General features: G+C 44.9%; 1 protein-coding gene across 1 annotated transcript in view; it reads right to left on the bottom strand.

Annotated features, from left to right (window-relative positions):
• Nucleotides 1-16,860: 16,860 nt before the first annotated feature.
• The window catches only part of LOC131721009 (adhesion G protein-coupled receptor A2-like), a 93,438-nt gene continuing 87,086 nt past the window's right edge, over nucleotides 16,861-23,212 (bottom strand). The window contains exon 19 of the mRNA XM_059013795.1: nucleotides 16,861-22,004. Within this exon, the coding sequence (XP_058869778.1) occupies nucleotides 20,525-22,004 (1,480 nt within the window). The 3' untranslated portion in view covers nucleotides 16,861-20,524. The remainder of the gene's footprint in view (nucleotides 22,005-23,212) is intronic.

The following is a 23,212-nucleotide window of genomic DNA, read 5'->3' as shown; positions in this document are numbered from 1 at the left end:
TTAGAATCTATAAGAGGGTACCACATGTATGCTCTTCATTATGTTTACTTGGGCAAAATCAATCGATCTGTTACAGAATTTGTGCACCAGTGGAATAAGCACACCTTGAGTACTGAAGGACATCGTTCTCATTACCAGTTGTGGACTGAAGGAATGTTGCAGAACAGTACTGTTCTTCATGATGTGCATGTATCAGAATATGATATCAGTGGTGCTCAAAATCCAGACCATGAACCAAAGACCATGATAGTTTATTTGCTGTCTGAAGAGCAAATAAACTACCTCCCATCAATGGTAGATCTGAGCACTGATGATTTAAATTATGGAATAGATCATTATATGTTCACGTGTCATATTTTACAGAGCGTTTTTGGTTATGAAAGGTGGTGTTTGAAGTCACTTGGAGGTACAAAAAAACTTTCTACTGCTCATCAAATAATACATTTACAGAGTGGCCCAACAGTCTCACACTCAGGATTCCTGTGTGAGACTGTTCATCAAATTGAACAGTATGCACCTCAGATAGATGGAAGATTATCAGGGTGATTTTCAAAGCTTTTTGCTCCACAGCAGAATTGTCTGCAGAAAAGTTTAAAAGTGCAAATCTTGCAAGAGACAATGTAGGGATGGAAGAGAAATGAAAGGATTTTTTAAAACTTAATTTTTCTTTTCTAAGTCATCCATATGATACAAGAACAAAAGATGACTTGTAAAATGTCCATGTAATTCTGTATACCTTGCTTTTTATCTTCAATCTGAGTGTTTATTTCTACTGTAACCATTTCATTTGAAATATTACACATTTTCTTCAGAAACTGACATGCATTATTATTTTTAAATATAATAACATTCACATCTTACTTATAAGATGCCAATGCACTCAGTAATACCCCAAAAGTGAATTGTTAAATAAAATCATAGAAACAAATATTGTAATGCAAAAACATTTATTTAAAAAAAATATAAATCAACAAGTCACTATTTCAAATTATTAATTTTCAATATTCATGCATGTAATGGGAGATCTGTACTGACTGTTTGGCGTCTGCATGGTGCTGCAGGAAGGGAGCAGCAGCCTCGTAAGATCTGCCTGTCAGTCATGGCAGTGACACGGAGAGGTGGGGGAGAGGGTGTGTTGGATATCCCTCTCTCTGAGTGGCTGAGAGGCAGGTCTTGGGGGATTGCTGAACCTTTAAATAACGCTCTGTTGTTCCCTCAGATCTGCCCCTCTAAGACAAGATACGAGCCAGCGGAAGCGCTGTTGCTGGACCAAGCACAGCCTGAGAGGACCAAAGTAAAAAGAAAAAAAAGATTATTTTTAGCAGCGGGGAAAAGACTTAGGCAGAACCCCGGAGATTATCTGCCTAGGTACTGAGGGACCCAGTGAGCATAGGATGGAGACCCGGGCCGTGCGGGTAGTGAGGTTGGGGTGAAGCTGCAGAGTGCAGCACCTTTATTTTGTAATTTTATTTTCCCTTTTTCTTTCACCTTTTGTCATTTATTATTATTATTTTCAAAGCACCTGTGAGTGCAATCACACTTGTTTACCTGTGTTGGTATTCCTGTGGACCTGATCACCATTGTCGGTATTCAGGCCACAGACAACCACGCCCTCTGTGGACTAAAATAAAAAAGTGAGCCTGAGTGGTGTTACAAATAAAATTCTGCCTCCTTTGTGCTAGTGAAGTGTCCACCACCCTTCCACAATGCATTTAATAAAATAACCTGTCAAAGTATGTGATAAAAAATGTTGCTTTCAATTCTCATTCATTTTTAACATCTACAATTGTTTTACTTTCCAGTTTTTGTAATAATCAAATAACCTCTTGTGACAGAAATACAATGATGCTTGGTTGTAAATCGTACTACTGCATTCACTAAAGGACTGTATGTTTTGTCTGTGTGTGTGTTTATTTACTGTGTATTTGTTCATTCAGTTGGGACTTCCACGTATATTATTTATACAGAGCAGTACCCAGCATTTGGTACTGCCTGTGTTTCATTATTGTTTTTTCTGTTGGTCAGTTTAGACCTTTGGATTATAAATAAAAGAAACCATCATATCACCAGTACTGTGTTTGTCATTGTTTGGAGCCCTGCAGTACCTCTACACTATAACCCACTTTACCATAACTGTGTTGACAAGTTAAAAGTTGCTTAACATTAAACATTATTTCTTTTTAAAAACAACTGTGAGTATATAAATCACTTCACAACATGTTTACCAGTTATTTCTAATGTTTTTCTAATCTACAGTATCCAGTGATTAAGTTCGATGTATCCAGTTTGTTGTATATCCACAACAGTTTGATATATGTGTGGGAGGGTGAGGAATTCAGTGACACAGGAGGCAGAAATTTGCAGTGCTAAACACCACTGGGGGTGCACTATTTATTTATGTCCACAAGGTGGCACTGCTGTCCTATTGTTACCACTAATGGTAGAAGACTACACAGAATACCCTGCGTGCACACACAGGTGCATGAAACAATAATCAGAACAGAAGGCACAAAGAAAAAGAGAAATAAAACACTATTAACAAAACTACAAAATAAAGGTGCTGCACTATGCAGCGTTTCTCCGACCATCGCTACCTGTGCGGCCTGACACTCCGTCCTACACTCTGCAGTTCCCTCAGCTGCGCTGCTGAAAACTATACTTGTGGGGGTCTGCGCAGATTTCCCCGCTACTGCTCTGTATCTTGTATTTTGTTGTATTGCTGTGCTATATTTCATTGCACTGTTCTTTGTCTGACCGCAAAGCTTTCGCTGGCTCGTGTACGTCCTACAGGGGCAGATCTGAGATAACAGAGCGTTATTCATAGGTTCAGCAATCCCCCAAGGCCCGCCTTTCAGCCAATCAGAGAGAGGGAAAGCCCGCACACCCTCTTCCCCACCTCTCTGTGTCACTGCCATGACTGACAGGCGGATCTTACGAGGCTGCTGCCCTCTTCCTGCAGCACTATGAACGCACCAGAAGAGTCAGCACAGATCTCCCCTGTTACAATATGTTATACCCATTCTGACATATGCCATATCCATTCTGCTATATGTTATATCCAGAAACTTTGAATTGAACGGCCTCCTCATAATGGACCCATGTCATCATGTGACAGTATTTCACCAGTGTCTCAATTTACCAGTGTCTCAATTAGCCACAGTCTCCCCTACCTGGCGCTGTCTACTGTGCATCAAAAAAAAAAAACAGTGAAGCGCTGGTGTGGCGCTGTCTACTGCGCATCAAAAAAAAAAAAACAGTGAAGCGCTGGTGTGGCGCTGTCTACTGCACATCAAAAAAAAAAAACAGTGAAGCGCTGGTGTGGTGCTGTCTACTGCACATCAAAAAAAACAGTGAAGCGCTGGTGTGGTGCTGTCTACTGCACATCAAAAAAAACAGTGAAGCGCTGGTGTGGCGCTGTCTACTGCGCATCAAAAAAAAAAAAACAGTGAAGCGCTGGTGTGGTGCTGTCTACTGCACATTAAAAAAAAAACAGTGAAGCGCTGGTGTGGCACTGTCTACTGTGCATCAAAAAAAAAAAACAGTGAAGCGCTGGTGTGGCGCTGTCTACTGCACATCAAAAAAAACAGTGAAGCGCTGGTGTGGTGCTGTCTACTGCGCATCAAAAAAAAAACAGTGAAGCGCTGGTGTGGCGCTGTCTACTGCACATCAAAAAAAAACAGTGAAGCGCTGGTGTGGCGCTGTCTACTGCACATCAAAAAAAACAGTGAAGCGCTGGTGTGGCGCTGTCTACTGCACATCAAAAAAAAAACAGTGAAGCGCTGGTGTGGTGCTGTCTACTGCGCATCAAAAAAAAACAGTGAAGCGCTGGTGTGGTGCTGTCTACTGCGCATCAAAAAAAAAACAGTGAAGCGCTGGTATGGTGCTGTCTACTGCGCATCAAAAAAAAAAAACAGTGAAGCGCTGGTGTGGTGCTGTCTACTGCACATTAAAAAAAAAACAGTGAAGCGCTGGTGTGGTGCTGTCTACTGCACATCAAAAAAAAAAACAGTGAAGCGCTGGTGTGGCGCTGTCTACTGCGCATCAAAAAAAACAGTGAAGCGCTGGTGTGGTGCTGTCTACTGCACATCAAAAAAAAAAAAGTGAAGCGCTGGTGTGGTGCTGTCTACTGCACATCAAAAAAAACCAGTGAAGCGCTGGTGTGGCACTGTCTACTGTGCATCAAAAAAAAAACAGTGAAGCGCTGGTGTGCTGCTGTCTACTGCGCATCAAAAAAAAACAGTGAAGCGCTGGTGTGGCGCTGTCTACTGCGCATCAAAAAAAAAAAACAGTGAAGCGCTGGTGTGGTGCTGTCTACTGCACATCAAAAAATACAGTGAAGCGCTGGTGTGGTGCTGTCTACTGCGCATCAAAAAAAAACAGTGAAGCGCTGGTGTGGTGCTGTCTACTGCGCATCAAAAAAAACAGTGAAGCGCTGGTGTGGCGCTGTCTACTGCGCATCAAAAAAAACAGTGAAGCGCTGGTGTGGTGCTGTCTACTGCGCATCAAAAAAAAAAAACAGTGAAGCGCTGGTCTACTGCGCATCAAAAAAAAACCCAGTGAAGCGCTGGTGTGGCGCTGTCTACTGCACATTAAAAAAAAACAGTGAAGAGCTGGTGTGGCGCTGTCTACTGCGCATCAAAAAAAAAAACAGTGAAGCGCTGGTGTGGTGCTGTCTACTGCACATCAAAAAAAACAGTGAAGCGCTGGTGTGGCGCTGTCTACTGCGCATCAAAAAAAAAACAGTGAAGCGCTGGTGTGGCGCTGTCTACTCCGCATCAAAAAAAAACAAACAGTGAAGCGCTGGTGTGGCGCTGTCTACTGCACATCAAAAAAAAAAACAGTGAAGCGCTGGTGTGGTGCTGTCTACTGCACATTAAAAAAAAAACAGTGAAGCGCTGGTGTGGCGCTGTCTACTGTGCATCAAAAATAAAAAATCAGTGAAGCGCTGGTGTGGCGCTGTCTACTGCACATCAAAAAAAACAGTGAAGCGCTGGTGTGGTGCTGTCTACTGCGCATCAAAAAAAAAACAGTGAAGCGCTGGTGTGGTGCTGTCTACTGCGCATCAAAAAAAAAACAGTGAAGCGCTGGTGTGGCGCTGTCTACTGCACATCAAAAAAAAACAGTGAAGCGCTGGTGTGGTGCTGTCTACTGCGCATCAAAAAAAAACAGTGAAGCGCTGGTGTGGTGCTGTCTACTGCACATCAAAAAAAACAGTGAAGCGCTGGTGTGGCGCTGTCTACTGCGCATCAAAAAAAAAAACAGTGAAGCGCTGGTGTGGTGCTGTCTACTGCGCATCAAAAAAAAAACCAGTGAAGCGCTGGTGTGGTGCTGTCTACTGCACATTAAAAAAAAAACAGTGAAGCGCTGGTGTGGTGCTGTCTACTGCACATCAAAAAAAAAACAGTGAAGCGCTGGTGCGGTGCTGTCTACTGCACATCAAAAAAAAAAAAGTGAAGCGCTGGTGTGGTGCTGTCTACTGCACATCAAAAAAAAAACAGTGAAGCGCTGGTGTGGTGCTGTCTACTGCACATCAAAAAAAAAACAGTGAAGCGCTGGTGTGGTGCTGTCTACTGCGCATCAAAAAAAAAAAAACAGTGAAGCGCTGGTGTTGCGCTGTCTACTGCACATCAAAAAAAAACAGTGAAGCGCTGGTGTGGTGCTGTCTACTGCACATAAAAAAAAAACAGTGAAGCGCTGGTGTGGCGCTGTCTACTGCGCATCAAAAAAAACAGTGAAGCGCTGGTGTGGTGCTGTCTACTGCACATCAAAAAAAAAACAGTGAAGCGCTGGTGTGGTGCTGTCTACTGCACATCAAAAAAAAAACAGTGAAGCGCTGTTGTGGTGCTGTCTACTGCACATCAAAAAAAAACAGTGAAGCGCTGGTGTGGTGCTGTCTACTGCACATAAAAAAAAAACAGTGAAGCGCTGGTGTGGCGCTGTCTACTGCGCATCAAAAAAAACAGTGAAGCGCTGGTGTGGTGCTGTCTACTGCACATCAAAAAAAAAACAGTGAAGCGCTGGTGTGGTGCTGTCTACTGCACATCAAAAAAAAAACAGTGAAGCGCTGGTGTGGTGCTGTCTACTGCACATCAAAAAAAAAAACAGTGAAGCGCTGGTGTGGCGCTGTCTACTGCGCATCATAAAAAAACAGTGAAGTGCTGGTGTGGCGCTGTCTACTACGAAACAAAAAAAAAACAGTGAAGCGCTGGTGTGGTGCTGTCTACTGCACATCAAAAAAAACAGTGAAGCGCTGGTGTGGCGCTGTCTACTACGAAACAAAAAAAAAACAGTGAAGCGCTGGTGTGGTGCTGTCTACTGCACATCAAAAAAAACAGTGAAGCGCTGGTGTGGCGCTGTCTACTGCGCATCAAAAAAAACAGTGAAGCGCTGGTGTGGTGCTGTCTACTGCACATAAAAAAAAAACAGTGAAGCGCTGGTGTGGTGCTGTCTACTGCACATCAAACAAAAAACAGTGAAGCGCTGGTGTGGTGCTGTCTACTGCACATCAAAAAAAAAAACAGTGAAGCGCTGGTGTGGTGCTGTCTACTGCACATCAAAAAAAAAACAGTGAAGCGCTGGTGTGGTGCTGTCTACTGCACATCAAAAAAAAAACAGTGAAGCGCTGGTGTGGCGCTGTCTACTGCGCATCATAAAAAAACAGTGAAGTGCTGGTGTGGCGCTGTCTACTACGAAACAAAAAAAAAAACAGTGAAGCGCTGGTGTGGTGCTGTCTACTGCGCATCAAAAAAAAAAAACTGTGAAGCGCTGGTGTGGTGCTGTCTACTGCACATCAAAAAAAAACAGTGAAGCGCTGGTGTGGTGCTGTCTACTGCACATCAAAAAAAAACAGTGAAGCGCTGGTGTGGCGCTGTCTACTGCACATCCAAAAAAAACAGTGAAGTGCTGGTGTGGCGCTGTCTACTGCACATAAAAAAAAACAGTGAAGCGCTGGTGTGGCGCTGTCTACTGCACATCAAAAGAAAACAGTGAGGCGCTGGTGTGGCGCTGTCTACTGCACATCAAAAAAAAACAGTGAAGCACTGGTGTGGTGCTGTCTACTGCACATCAAAAAAAACCAGTGAAGCGCTGGTGTGGTGCTGTCTACTGCACATCAAAAAAAAAACAGTGAAGCGCTGGTGTGGTGCTGTCTACTGCACATCAAAAAAAAAAACAGTGAAGCGCTGGTGTGGCGCTGTCTACTGCACATCAAAGAAAAAACAGTGAAGCGCTGGTGTGGCGCTGTCTACTACGAAACAAAAAAAAAACAGTGAAGCGCTGGTGTGGTGCTGTCTACTGCACATCAAAAAAAACAGTGAAGCGCTGGTGTGGCGCTGTCTACTGCGCATCAAAAAAAACAGTGAAGCGCTGGTGTGGTGCTGTCTACTGCACATCAAAAAAAAACAGTGAAGCGCTGGTGTGGTGCTGTCTACTGCACATCAAACAAAAAACAGTGAAGCGCTGGTGTGGTGCTGTCTACTGCACATCAAAAAAAAAAACAGTGAAGCGCTGGTGTGGTGCTGTCTACTGCACATCAAAAAAAAAACAGTGAAGCGCTGGTGTGGTGCTGTCTACTGCACATCAAAGAAAAAACAGTGAAGCGCTGGTGTGGCGCTGTCTACTGCGCATCATAAAAAAACAGTGAAGTGCTGGTGTGGCGCTGTCTACTACGAAACAAAAAACAGTGAAGCGCTGGTGTGGTGCTGTCTACTGCGCATCAAAAAAAAAAAACTGTGAAGCGCTGGTGTGGTGCTGTCTACTGCACATCAAAAAAAAACAGTGAAGCGCTGGTGTGGTGCTGTCTACTGCACATCAAAAAAAAACAGTGAAGCGCTGGTGTGGTGCTGTCTACTGCACATAAAAAAAAAACAGTGAAGCGCTGGTGTGGCGCTGTCTACTGCGCATCAAAAAAAACAGTGAAGCGCTGGTGTGGTGCTGTCTACTGCACATCAAAAAAAAAACAGTGAAGCGCTGGTGTGGTGCTGTCTACTGCACATCAAAAAAAAAACAGTGAAGCGCTGGTGTGGTGCTGTCTACTGCACATCAAACAAAAAACAGTGAAGCGCTGGTGTGGTGCTGTCTACTGCACATCAAAAAAAAAAACAGTGAAGCGCTGGTGTGGTGCTGTCTACTGCACATCAAAAAAAAAACAGTGAAGCGCTGGTGTGGTGCTGTCTACTGCACATCAAAGAAAAAACAGTGAAGCGCTGGTGTGGCGCTGTCTACTGCGCATCATAAAAAAACAGTGAAGTGCTGGTGTGGCGCTGTCTACTACGAAACAAAAAAAAAAACAGTGAAGCGCTGGTGTGGTGCTGTCTACTGCGCATCAAAAAAAAAAAACTGTGAAGCGCTGGTGTGGTGCTGTCTACTGCACATCAAAAAAAAACAGTGAAGCGCTGGTGTGGTGCTGTCTACTGCACATCAAAAAAAAACAGTGAAGCGCTGGTGTGGCGCTGTCTACTGCACATCAAAAAAAAACAGTGAAGTGCTGGTGTGGCGCTGTCTACTGCACATAAAAAAAAACAGTGAAGCGCTGGTGTGGCGCTGTCTACTGCACATCAAAAAAAAACAGTGAGGCGCTGGTGTGGCGCTGTCTACTGCACATCAAAAAAAAACAGTGAAGCACTGGTGTGGTGCTGTCTACTGCACATAAAAAAAAAACAGTGAAGTGCTGGTGTGGCGCTGTCTACTACGAAAACAAAAAAAAAAACAGTGAAGCGTTGGTGTGTCCAGGCCTTTAGGAAGCTAAAAGGCATGGTGCAAACATAAATACACAGTATAAAAATATAGGGATTAATGAATGGGTTAACTCTGCGTTGCTTTCACTTTGAAACTTTATACTCCTGCGCACTCATCAACTTTATTGTTGGTTCATCGATCTGAGTGCCTCTCGTGGCGACACGTTTAAATTTAAGCTACACCAGCACATTGAAAGTCTTAAATAGTGCGTATACAATCTACGTTAATAACTTTTACCCTTTTCCAGGGTACTACATAAACATTAATGTGATTTCTACAGTAAGTATTCGTACTTTAATTTAATACAAATTAGAGCTAATAAGCCGTGTTTTGTGGCAGACTGCAAGCACCAGCCAAAATGGGATGCTGCTCCAGATTTCCTGTAGTAGCTCATGCTAATCTCCTAAAGAAGTGGTATGTTGGTTTGTGCTAATCTGTATTAACAAAATGAATAAGAAATATCTAAAGCCATTTCTATGTAATTTGTACACCAAAGTGATTTTCCATTTCAACATTACTATTTTCCATTTGAAGTAGTTTCCATGTTTTTCCATTTTATATACTTATAACTTGATATTTATGTACTGGACTTCTACTTTCAAGCTTTATTATTTAGCTTTACAGGCGCTTGCAAGGGCTGAGGGGCTTTTATTAGGTAGTGTTATGAGACAGAACAGATAGGATAGGACAGACCCTCACTCTCGGAGGACCGGAGAAGCGTTCTCAGTCGGTCTGGGAGACTCGGTCTACCCATGAGGGAACAGTTGTTTGAGTACAGTTGGAGAACTGGAAAACACACAGGATAGGGAAGAGTCCCCTCGGCTCGGCCTTGGGGATGGAAAGGCTCTCGAGTACGGTTGGAGAAACTGGAAAATAAAAAGGGTAGTCAGGTACCTGTCACCAGGAGTCGCCCTCGTGGTAGAGGTGAAGCTCGGCTTCTAAGGCCGAGAATGGAGAGGAACCTGCAGGGACCTGGGAAAAGGAAAATGTTTAGAAGGCCGGAGCGAGGTGAGGAACTGAGTCCAGACAGAGTAAGAGTAGGATTAAGATAGAGCCAGCAGGCGAGGCAAAGCAAAGCACATGAACTGCGAAAGAACAGTTGTCGCTGGGGGGTCCCCTCTGACTCCGCGGGAGAACCTGAGATGCATCGGCAAAGGGCGTTGAGTCCAGCCCCGAGGCCAGGGAAGTAAGCCTCGCTTGGACCCACGGCTCCCTGCAGAACCGCACCGTGACTAGAAAAGGGCTGTATGCCAGCACATATATGCACGAGCTAGGAAAAGGAAGACAACAGATGAGAGGGTTAATAAGGACAGGCTAAAGATAGGAGGCCATCCGCACTGTGGCGAGGAATACCCCCCCCCCCCCCCCATCCAATGGGAGAAAACCTCTGGTGGACCTGGCGGAGAGGGCACCACCACTCCATGCATGCTTTCAAGTGCTTGATGAGCTGTTGCGATGTCAGAAGGGGAGGATCGAATGTATGACTCCACTGCAGATGAGGTCCAGCGCCCCAGAGTCTTAATTAAGTGCTAGATGATTCCTGCATGTGCTGCTGAAGAGGCGGCTCTGATCCGGAAGGAGTGGGGAGTGTAGAACTGGGCAGGGAGGCGGTCAGGCACACAACCTCCATGGAGAGTTTGTCAGATGGAGTGAAGCAGCCGTTCTGCAGGGTGCAGATTAATTTGCAGAGGATATCTGCAGATATTGTTTGCCTGGTTGGGGTGGAGGGAGGGAGGCTCGTTTCGATTCCTCTGAGAATTAAGCGGATTGCAGGGATGGAAAGCAGAGGAGGCGATGAGATAGACATGAGGCAGTACTGGTACTGGATCCCTGAGATGTACGTCTTGATGGTTGATGGAGCCAGCTTGAGGGTGTCTCTGAGGAAAACTACAAATGCTAGGAGAAGAACTTGGTTAAAGATGGTGGGAGAGATTTGGTTTTGAGCACAGAATGTGGAGTAGGTTGACCAGGCGGAGGAGTAAGATGATCTGGTAGACGGAGCCAGCGCCGCGGCCATGTATTGATGGGCGGAGTGGAGAAGACTGGAGAGTGTAGAATTAAGCTGAGTGTCAGCTGGCTGAACAGAGGCACTTGAAGAGGAGTGGGGTCTGCTGCGGGGCCCAGGCTGCAGAACTTGAGGATCTGTAAGTGAGAGAGAGCATCAGCAGTGTTATTGAATGCCAGGAAGGTGGCGGGCTTGAATGATAAAATTATTACACACTGAAATCTAGACTAAGCGGCAGAGTAATTGTATAATGAGAGGAGAGGTTGAGCGGCCTTTGTTGATAATATGCACTGTAGAAGATGTGGCTGCGATGATGGGGTATAACTCCAAAAATGGAGAGGATTTCTGCGGAGAAGGCAGTGATTGGATTTCCTGGGGTCAGGTGCTGGAGAACCACTGGAGACCAAAAGACCGCCAAAACCGGAGTGAGAGGCGTCAGTAAACAGACAGAGGTCTGGGGCTGCTATGAAGTTGTTGTAAAAGAGAGAAAGGCCAGTTACATCTGGATATCTTTGTTGGCATCGGAGGGGATGCGGATGGAGGAGCTGAGGTTTTTGGTAGTTGCAGACAGAGTGAGGTATGACCCTGGGGAATGATGCGGATGGCATAGTTGAAATGACCGAGGAGGGAGAGGAGGTCTCTCTTTTTTAACTCTGGAAGGAACTGATGAGCTGGTGGATGCAGTCCAGTTTAGAGGGAGGAAGGAGGGCCTTGAACTTGTGTGTCAAGGGTTATTGCCAGAAATTCTAGGCATTTGGTAGGGCCAATGGTCTTGTCGTCGGAGAGTGGGACGTCGAGGGTAGAGAAGAGGGATTTAATCTGAGTGATGGCTTGAGCTGGAGGGTGAGAGGCTGGAGAGATGAGGAGGAAGTCATCAAGGAGATGGAGCAGGGACCGGACAAAGCAGGTATTAAGGAGGATCCAGCACAGCACTTCGGACAGCGAGCTAAAGATCTTCGGGGTACTGCAGCAGCTGAAGGTCAGGTTAGGTGGAAAAGCAGAAAGAGCCTTGCCAGGAGATTCCAAACAGATGGCGCAGAGAAGGATGGATGGGCATCACCTTGAAGGCGTCGGTGATGTCAGCTTTGGCCAGCAAGGCTCTATGACCAGAAAGCTAGCTGCATTTTATGGCATTGGTAAGCGTGATATACTGGAGGGAAAATTGGTCGTAGGGGATTAGAGCATTGGTGGAGCGACCACGGGGGGGGGGGGGGGGGGCGGAAAGACCAATGATGAGCCGCTTCTTTCCCGAGATCTTCTGAGTAGCGATGCCAATGGGATTGATATAGGGGGGGGGGAGGGGGGGGGGGAGAAAGGGCTGGCCATGAAACCCTTGTTGATCTCAGATGAAAGAAGAGACGGCTTGAGGGTCCGAGACGGCAGAGCAAAGGTTTTTGCAGACGAAGCACAAGGATGGAAGGCTGGCTAGGCCGGTGGAGAAGCCGCATTGAAGGCCGTTTATTAGGTAGTCGACGAACTGCCGATCGGGGTGGAGACGGAGAGCTTCGATGAGGGCTGGGATCGTTAAGACTGAAGGGGCTGTTAAATGTCATTTCTTCCATTGGACAGGGCAGATGAGCTGGGAATGAGCATCGCCGCAGAAAGAGCAGACGTGGAGGTAGCGGCAAAAGGGTGGAAGAGCAGATGGCCAGGTTGAAGTTACTGCAGATTTGCTTAGATCCGATGAACTTGATGGCGCATCCGTATCTGTCTTTAGACAAGGAGGAAGATGGAGGCGCTGATGAATGTATTGGGGCCGTTTGCGTTGAAAGCCTACCACTGAAGCAAGGAGGGGTTCGAGGAGGCTGTGTGGTGCGAGAGCTGTCAGAGGCGGTTTTGGGGCAGAGGTGGGTGGAGTGCCCAGTGGAGGTGCAGACCCCGCAAGCGTTAGCCAGGAGGCTGCCGAAGACCTGGTTGAAAAGGTAATTGTCGGGGGTAGTCCAGTTGACTATGATGTTGTCAGTTGCAAGGACTGCTGCAGCCTTAGCAGAGAAGCTCTTGTGGTACTCGAAGAACATTGTACCGCCGTATCGCACAGGCAACTCGACAACGTATGCTAGGTAGAGATCCAGTTCCTCGCGTCGATGAGGGTAAGCAGTGCAAAGGACATCGCGGAAGATGGAGAAGGCCAGGACGAACTCTCCCAGGGTGAGGTTCTTGAGCAAGCGGGGGTCACTGGACTTCAGTGTGACAGACACATCCCCACAATGAACTACTTGATGGTCTATTAACTCCGCCGTGGGAATAAGAATAGAGATAAGATTTACGTCCTTACCCTCAATGATTTGCCGGCGCAGAGCAGGAGAGATGGTGTAGCGCCGGGTGGCGGGAGCTGGGCGAGGACCTGAGACCGATGCTGAAGCCAGACTGAAAACGGGAGCAGGGTCGGGATCGGCGGCGGTGGCGGGTGGAAGAGGAGTGGAAGAGCGGGCTTCGATGATGTCAAGGCAGGAGTTGATGGCCGATATATAATCGGCAAAAGGCTGCATGAACTCCTTGATCTCCTGAAAGATACCCTGGTGCAGCGACTGGAAGCCTGTGGCGGTGGCAGCGGCTGGAGGCTGAGGAGTAGACCTGGGAGCTGTGGGGCAGGAGGACTGCCTGCTGGGGCCGGTTGGATGCTGGGCAACTGCGGTGGTAGCAGGAGGCAAATCGGAGGCTGGAGAGCCGCTGGCCGTGCTCCTGCTAGAGGGGGAGGTGCGTTGCACCGGTGATGAAGAACAAACACCAGTGGAAGTGGAAGGCCGGGCTGGAAGCAGCTCAGGGGAGCTGGGAGGTGCAGAAGCTGGAGCAAAGCTGGATTGGCGGCGTCCAGTCGCGACGCATCGGCATTTCAGTGGCGGGAAGACGGGCTGTGCCGCGGTTGAGCTACAGTAGAGCAAGAAGAGAGCTTCACGGTCGGCAGATGGCGGAATCCGAATGCCCGAGACGAAGAGGGCTTTGAGGAGCCGGGCAAGAGGCCAATCCTTATAGAACAGGCGTGATGGTGGCAGCTGCAGGTGGTGACGTTTTGAGCGCCGGGCAGCGGGGTCCTGCTGGTGAGGAGACGCTGGGGTGGCCTGGCGGGAGGTCGAGGCGGTCAGAGGGGCCGGTGGAAAGGACTGCCCGGGTTGCAGATCCATGCTTTTTTTTTTTTCCTTTTTTTAAAGATTTAAATAAATAATTTCAAAAACGAAAGGATCAAACCATTTTTTTTTTTAAGTTTTAAATAAATGATTTCCAAAACGAAATGTTCAAAAAAGGTTGTTTTTTTTTAAAAAAAAAGGTTTTTAAATAAATAATTTCGATTCTTAATAGATAGGTAGGTATTTATTTATTTATTTACCTACTTATTTATTTATTTATTTACTTACTTACTTATAAGATTGCCGCTCAAAGGCCAGTCAAGAAGGCTGTAGAAACAAACGCAAGACAAAGCCAGGAAATCGTGCTCGTGCATCTATAGAGTAGGGAGTGATTGACAGATGGGACAGCGAAGCGGGGAGCCCCGGCCCGCCCCGCCCCGCCCCGCCCTGTCTCGGAGGCTGACGTACCATTGCAGGGTGCGAGGCTATTGGAGAGCTGGCAAAGCGCGAAACAGACCGAGAGCTCGAGGCGGAATAGGTGCAGCCGCGTGGACCCGGAACTACACCTAAAGGATAATATTTCTAACAAACGCATTTTAAAAATGTATTTATATATTTATTAATGGACTTGCGCATTCTCGGACTCGGTAATTAATGAAAACGACGACATGGGAAAGTATGTATACTCAGAATCTTGGAAGACTAAAAATAAATGTAAGGACTGGTTGGTACCATGAATATTTTTTAGAAACTTAATGTCTTGTTTTTTTGTATACAATGCAAATGAAAAATGGAATACATGAACAAATATAAAACAAAATACAGCTTATGGTTTACCTTTACTGTATTCAGATTTACTATCAATTAATACTGCTTTTTATCGTCTTTAATTTAGAAATTGCTTCACATTTTTCTCTTATGGCTCACTTGGTATTATGGTGTCTGTATAATGTGACATTGTTTGTTTTTGTGCCTGAAATACAGTTTTTGTTTCATTGGTGTCAGGTTCTGTCTTTCTTTCACCACTTTTTTTGTGTGTAATAAACTATTGCAAAATCAAACAGTTTGCTTAAATATGTGGACTTTACTTACTTTGAAAAATACTGTGTGCTAAGACAAGTCTGTGGTTTTAAAATTCTAATATAAATACATTATTTTGTAATTGCTTTTCATAGACACATATAAGTTTTATTTTTACATGCTCTTTAAATCTCGATGCCTAAAATCATAAAAAAAAAAAAAAAAAAAATGAACAAAGTTATACACTTACTTTTAATTTAATTAAGGCGCATGTTTAGGCCCAGGATATGCAGGATTTAGACCCTGCAAAACCTGAAATTAATTTTCGTTGGGGGGCTTTGCCACCTGCACCCGCGCTAGGGGGGGGGGGACCCCCATACCCCCCTGCCTGCTCCTGGGATTTCTAGCCTCCTAATTTAAATGAAAATGAAGATTGACTCATAATGTAAGGTGCTGATGGAAGTGCAAGGTTGGTGCTAACCAGACTGACTTTGTGAAATCGTATTAAAATTGAACATATTGGGAATGTTTCTAAACAACTGTCAAAGAAAATGAATGCAGTGGTGGAAATAAGACTCCCATTGCATAGCAGTTTTGCCTGTTCCAGGTTTTACCATGTGCTTTATTAGTATAAGGTTAACAAGCTTTTGTGTGTCTTAGTCATAGTGAAACCAAACTGTTATCCCTTACAATGCAAAGTTCTAAATGTTGAATACTTGGCTAACTATATGTGTGAACTCTATAACACCCCAAATATTTCCTTTAAGTATAATTGTACTATGTTAAGTTTCCTAGCTATTCAATACACTGTACTTTCAGAATGCAAACGTCCAAAAATAAAAACTCTTTGTAATATGTTAGTACTGGTGCTTCTTGTTCAAATATTCAATACTCAAATATTCTTTAATTTTGAATGAGCTGGAAAGCAAAAGTGTAATTTATCGTATTACATTAAAAACATTGCATATGGTCATGTTTGTAACAAATACATTTTAAGCTGTGTTTGTCAATTATAATTACTGTTACAGCAGCATTGGTGAAATTTCAATTCTAATTACAATTGTGTTAAAAAAAAAAATAACAACTGCACACATTAACATGTTTACTGTATTTATTCAAAGTAATGTTGTTGAAGCTGACACCCTGGGATCCTTCAAGAAGCTGCTTGATGAGATTCTGGGATCAATGAGCTACTAACAACCAAACAAGCAAGATAGGCCAAATGGCCTCCTCTCATTTGTAAACTTTTTTATGTTCTTATATATATATATATATATATATATATATATATATATATATATATATATATATATATATATATATATATATATTAATAATCAGATAAATGGAGTTACTAAAAAAAAAAACATGGTTGAAAATATGAGGATAATGATCGCTCAATATAATATCCTGTATGCAGCTGCCAGACTGCTTTCTCACACTTGTCTTTCTCAATGTATTACTCCAGTGCCTAGATCCTTACCTTGGTTACCAGCGAGTTCTCCAATTGATTTTAAAGGTGCTCAAGGTCCTTCATGGATTAGGGCCACCCTCTCCCGAAGAACTACTAACTCTGTCTATTCCTTTTCGTTCCTGAGATCAGAAAATGCAAACTTTAAATTGTTCCAAAAAATGGTCTTAAATCATGTGGAGCCGGAGCTTTGCTGTTGTGCCCCTCGTTTGTGGAATTCTGTTCCAGTTGAGATTAGGCAGGTTGAAACATTGGACTAGGCTACATTGAAAACATGTGCTTTTAATAAGTGGTTGTATCTGGCGTGTGTGGACTGAGCTCTCTTGTTTTGAACTCTGTCCAGTGCTCTGGGATGCCATGGCGTGAAGGGAGGACGCTATATAAAGATATTGTTTGATTGTATTGTGCTGTATTACTGTGACTGGCAGAGATACAGGGCTGGTTAGCCAGGAGAGAAGAGCAAACAGAACAGCTTACCTTGGTGGGCATTTTGGAGAGCACAGGAGCTTGAATCACCCAGTCTTTACTGTATCCCAGTCATGCAGTAATTGGTGAGACTTAGAAACATTTTTAAAAGCGTAAACTGTTGTTTTATTATTATACAAAAAACAAACCACAAAATACATTTCTTTAAGGCACTGAACCCAGTCTGGGTTACTTTTACTAAAATAAACAAATATATTATGAAAAACCAAACCAAAACTATGAAAACATGAAAAGTAATGATCATTTTGTTATAAATTTTAAGCGGTATCGCATAAAAAATATAAATATACAAATTTTGGTTGTGAAATCTCCCTCCTTGTAGTAACAGAAGAGCACCACTAAGGGGCGCTGGGGCCTAAAGCGACGAGACAGTATTGCATTTTAATATACCACAGGACTTGCAGCTAGTCTGAAAGATTAAAAGACACGTTTACTTTCATGGAATTCAATTGGATTTCTCTTATACAAGTTTCCCATAGTAAAAGCACAACAGCGTGTAATAGTGAAGGCCTGGTAAAGCATAGGCTGTAATGTAAACAATAAACATGTGCAGTATAACCATGGGGAAAACTGCAAAAATCCTGTGATAAACAGGGTTAACAATGTGCTTCCTAGAAGTGCTTTGTGAATCTGCCCCCGAGATCTGTGAGCAATTCTGCTATCCCCAAATCCAGGTCTATAACTATTCACTGCTGTGGAAACCCTTTCCAATAGAGCAGTGAGTCCTGGCTGCTGGTGGAGCCCGAAACGACAGGCAACAACATTCTAGAACCAGGTTCGGGGGCCATTCCTGTGTTTCAATTCCAATTCCTTTTTAAAATCAATTCCCATTCCCTTTTAATCAATTCCAACACAGCACTGATCACAATTGCAATTAGCCGTATTTAGTTAAAATGAGCTCACAGTGGCAACAAATCACTTCAATTGAAGTCACTGTGTTAGTCCGTTCAACTGGCTTCAAATGAAAGCAGTTGAACAAGCACAACAATTATTATGGCTCTGTAGGAATTGGAACTGGAATTGGAAAAACAGGAAGGGACCCCCACCCTGTCTAGCACTGCCGCTGCCACGAGCCATTACTGTGAGCAACTAGAACAAAGAAACGTGTTACTCTAGCAGACAAATACTGGACAAAAGAGATTTTTTTTGTTTGTTTTTTTTTAAGTTTCACAGTTTTACGATTGTCCCTTATAATTCAATTTCTTACAGCGGCTGTTCAAAAGAACCAAATAACAAAACAAACGCCTGTGACAGATAACTCAGTTTTGTATTTGTATACAGTGGTGGCATCAAATAATTGCGCACTTCTGTTTTAGTTTGTTTTTATTATTTGGCACTTTTTAAAAGGTGTGGAAATAAGCAGTTGGATCCATTCCTGGCTTCACTAGGAGTTTAAGTTACCTTGTCAAGCTTGTATTAAAAGCTGGACTGGGTGAACCTGCTATGCAATAGGAATCTCCCTGTCATACGTTTAAAAATATAATTCTGTTCTTGGGCGAGTGTTTAAAGTTACGAAAATATAACTTGTGATAACGCTAAAAATAAATAATAGAATGAAGAGGGCTCATGCACCTTTGTAAATAGCAGGTGTGTAGCTGCGTCCTGTTACTGTAAGTGTAACACAGAGGCACAATGTCTTTCAATGGATCTCTATCCATGCACATGGGGAGGGGAGGGAGATTTCACAGTATTCATTCAAAATAATACAAAATATTTACAAAATAGATTTGCTTTGCAAAAAAAAATCTGAAGCATCTTTTCTATCCGTATTTTTTTTTCTTTGGCACATTTAATTCATGATTATTATTTTTTTCCCTGAACACAATGTGGCATAGTTATATTATTAACATATATAAAGGCATTTCTCATAGTGTTCTGGCTGCGTGCAGTATACAGTATACTACATGCTACCTACTCTACGAGGGATAATACTGAGAATCTTCTAACACTTGTTATAATAAATGAGAAGAAGAACAAAAAGGCATATCATTGCATGCTGGATATGAACACTCAACACAATAATACTGGAGGAAACAACACTAGAACTACATCAGCCATGTAGAGCTTGTTAATACTGACTCGGTGTGCAGGAATGGGGATGCCTTGCCTGCCAGTGTGCGTTGACAGGGACAGTAGTGAGAGTTGGTGGGACGCCCATAGGTGCTGGTGCACTCTTGTTGGCACTAGCAACATTAAAACTGACCCCCTTCCGAGGAGTGCTAAACTAAGGGTTTAAATAGTCCTGCCTCTTATTACCAGCAACATTTTCCCCCCGTTTAGAGGCATGCTAACCAAGCTGTCAAAATGCATTTTCTTACCTCTTATAGCACCAGCAACATCATCACTGGTCCCCTTTTTTAAGTGGTGTTAACCAAAGCTTTAAAATCTCATTTCTTAGCTCCTTAATTAGCATTATCACTAGCCCCTTGTCCCATTAATATTGGGTGGAGCTATTTGACTTTTCCATTTGAGAATATGCAGATTTCTCCAGGAGCACGATAAAGATTTAGGGTATTTAAACTGCCGTGGTCTGAGACCAGACTGTAGAGATGACATACAGCACGGGATGCTATAATGTTATTTATTTTTTGCACTGGACGGTACTTGGCAGTGTCTGACTAACCTGGGATGGTAACAAAAGGACGGAAACAACTTAAACTTGTGTGTGTTAATTATTATATAAACCGTACTGTAGGGAATGGAATATACAGTATCTATTAACTTGGTCCCAATAAAACATGCATTCTGTTTAGAAGTTAGTGTGTGTGTTGCATGCTCCAATAGTTAAGAGAGTTAAGTTGTTAACGCACACAAAGCATGGTGCTTGTATTAGGTCTGGGGGTTAGTGATCTCATTTATGTACTAGACAATCAGCTGCTCAGAATGCACCCTACAGGAATGAGCCCATTGGGTTTGAGGGTGCCCCTGCTGTACCCCTCCACCCCACCCGCTCTCTCTCTTTCTCACCACCCCTCTACTTACACACTGGCAAGGCAGCACCGCCACACAAACATGCGAACATTCCCATCGGACTCCCCTTCTCGCCTGGGGGCACATATATATATATATATATATATATATATATATATATATATATATATATATATATATATTATATAGCTGTCTTCTGGAAGTGCCTGAGTTGTTTGTTTTTGATTGTCTGTCTTCTGTTTGGACGGCATGGTTTGCTCAATTCGATATAATAAAATCGCAGTCTTGTATAGTATTGTTCGTAGACCCAAGTTTCTGTCTCGTCTATGTCTTCATTATTCTGTAATTGTGTGAAAAAGAGACAGCTTTTTCGTAGCTTCTATTGTTCACATATGGCGATCAGCACAAATCCAAACACTGTACTGCTCTTCAACTGCAGAATTAGTGGATCTGCTGTGTGTAGGGTCTGTCTCTTCCCTTAATCTGTCTCTGTCTGTCTATATGTCCACCCTTCATTAAAAAATATTGAAATATGTGAAAACTACATGGTAAACTGAAACAGTAAATAGTGCTATAGGCAAACTGCTGAATTACTGCAAGCATCCCATTCTTCATTACTTTATTTATCGTATTTATATATATATATATATATATATATATATTGTTTTTGTAGCTGGGATTAAAGTTGAATTACGGGGGATTACAATATCATTCTTGCCTGTACAACTGAATAGGATTGTTCCGTTTAACGATTCGGTGATGCTTCAGACGCAACCCCAGTTCCTCTCAGTCTCTCACTTTGTCTTTGTTTCAGACGGTGGTCTCACTCTTCCACACTCCCCCTCTCATCCCCTCCACTCCTGCAGAGGGCGCCATGGGGCTCAGATCCAGCTGGAACCCATTGTGAGCGCTGGGGGGAGCGGGGGGCAGGACGGCCATGTTGAGTGGGTAGGAGCTGCGCTTGGCCTCTCTTTCAGGCGAGGCAGCTGTCTTCAGGTTATCTCTGCTGACGCTACGCCTCTGAGCTCCCTGGCATGGCACCGTCGGTGCCCTGGTTGAGGACAGCAGCACCAGTGGGAAGGGCTTCTGTGTCCCGCTGCCCCCCCCGTCGCTGCCCTCCGACGGGCTTGTGCTGGCCTCCACCGGTGCCTCCCTGTGGCTGCTACACAGCGGACTGGCCCGGCTCTCCAAGTGGCTGTTGGGCAGCGGACTGGCCCGGCTCTCCGAGTGGCTGTTGGGCAGCGGACTGGCCCGGCTCTCCGAGTGGCTGTTGGGCAGCGGACTGGCCCGGCTCTCCGAGTGGCTGTTGGGGAGGCTGCCGCTCTCGCTGGAGGAGGGGGCAGGTCTCTGAGTGTGGTGTGTCGACGGCAGCAGTTCCAAGGCCCCCCCCTTGGTCACTTTGATCCTGTGGTGAGGCTTGCCCTCCCCGCCGCGGTGGTGATAGAGTGTTGCGGTTTGCTTCGTCCTACCTCCTGGCTTGTGTGACCTCCTTTGCTGCTGCTGCTGTGCTGTAGTTCCTATAATGGGAAGCAGAGGGTGCTGCTGCTGCAGGTTGTTATTGGAGTGCTTGCTGTGGTTGTCTGCGAGGCTGCAGCACACAGATGACACATTGCCGTTGCCGCTGCTGTTGCCCCCAGGAGCCCCTGCTGTTGACTGCGTCACCTGGAGGAGGTTTGTGAGCTTGCAGGGCCCCGGGTTCAACAGGCTGGGCGATGAATTGGTGGGCGTCGACTCGAGGGGGGCGGGGCCGAGGTAGGCCTGCATGAGCCGTGCTCGTCTGGAGGGGCAGCAGCAGCAGGCGAGCCAATGAGCCTGGACGTCCCGCCTCCTAATGCAGTGATGCACCAGCAGGAAGAGGCCGAGCGCGACAGCCGTGACGCCGTACAGGCAGCTGAACAACAGCACCCCCTCCCCTCCCCCCCGCCACACTGCCAGCGCCCCCAAACTCCACAGAGCCATGAACAGCACGTGGGTGCACACCACGGCCATGAAGCGGGCCCTCAGGGAGTGCTGGTCTTCCAGGGCCGGCCTGATGTGCACTGCCCCCCCCTCCGCGGAGTCCGAGGAGAGCAGACTAGAGCGGCAAGCCTCGGGAGTGGGGGAGCACGTGGAGGTGGAGGAGGAGGAAGAGGAGGAGGAGGTGGAAGCCGCAGGAAGCTCCTTCCTACCCCCCTCCCCACGGCCCCGCAGGCTGGACAAGGTGCATAGGAAATAGACCCAACTCACCAGCACCGCGAAGGCTGCTGGGACATAGAAGGCGCCTAGGCTGGGCCGCCACACGAGCCAGCAGCTGTGAGGAGAGAAAGAGAGGTAGAGGTGAGAGAGGAGAGAGGTGAGAGGGCAGAAGTGGGAGGTGAGAGAGGAGAGGGGAGAAGTGGAAGGTGAGAGGGAGAGGGGAGAGGTGAGAGGGGATAGGGGAGAGGGGGGAGGGTAGTAGTGGGAGGGGAGAGGGAGAGGTGAGAGGGGATAGGGGAGAGGGGAGAGGGTAGTTGTGGGAGGGGAGAGGGAGAGGGGAGAGGGGAGAGGTGAAGCACATCAATCCCTTCAAAACGCTCAATTAGAGTTCTAATGTAACCGGCACATCCAGTATTTTTATTATTTTATCTTTTTGAAGTACTTGCTGCTTTTAACAAAACTTTTAAGGACTAATTGATTTATGAAATCAAAATAGGCTTAAAAAACTAAACCTGTATCCCTCTAATCTACTGTCCACCTTATTAACATCACTGCTTAAATGCAACAGAAATATAGTGAAATGCGGTTTGCAAACATCAGATTTGTAAATGTTTTAGATCATTAAAATAGACCCGATAACTTGCAGTGAAAGATTTCTGAGAAGGGCAGAATGCTAGAGAAGTAAACTGCACCGAGACTAAAGCAGCTCAGTTACTCCTGTGTGTCTCTCTCTGCCTCTGTTTCTCTCTCTCTCTGTTTCTGTCTCTCTCTGTCTCTGCCTCTCAATTCAATTCAATTCAATTCAAATTGGCTTTAATGGCATGACAATGAAAAATAATTGTGTTGCCAAAGAACATACATGGCATAAACAAGTAAAATATATAAAGACAGAGAAAACATATATTTTAATACTAAACAGTATCCCTCCTTCCTGTCGGGTAGGAGTGAAAATTGCTTTTTTTCTTAGTTTTTGTATGTTGTTGTTAAAAAATAAATCAATAGTTTGTGTGTGTTCGTGTGCGTGCTTGAGGTGCATTTTGCTGGGTGAGCCCCAGCGATGGGGTCTCATTCAGCGGGGTTGGGGGGTTGAGTCGCCAACACGGGGTGTGTTGTATGCCAGATGGAGGAGGAGTGTCTGTTAGCAACGGGAGAAGTTGTAGGATATAATGGCATACATTTGGCTTTGAGAATGAATAAAGCTGTGTATATTGAATGAATAAAGCCGTGTGTATTGAATGAATAAAGCCGTGTGTATTGAATGAATAAAGCTGTGCATATTGAATGAATAAAGCCGTGTGTATTGAATGAATAAAGCTGTGTATA

This window comes from Acipenser ruthenus, chromosome 46 (assembly GCF_902713425.1).
Source record: "Acipenser ruthenus chromosome 46, fAciRut3.2 maternal haplotype, whole genome shotgun sequence".
Taxonomy (NCBI): Eukaryota; Metazoa; Chordata; class Actinopteri; order Acipenseriformes; family Acipenseridae; genus Acipenser; species Acipenser ruthenus.
This window is presented reverse-complemented; position numbering and strand designations above follow the sequence as displayed.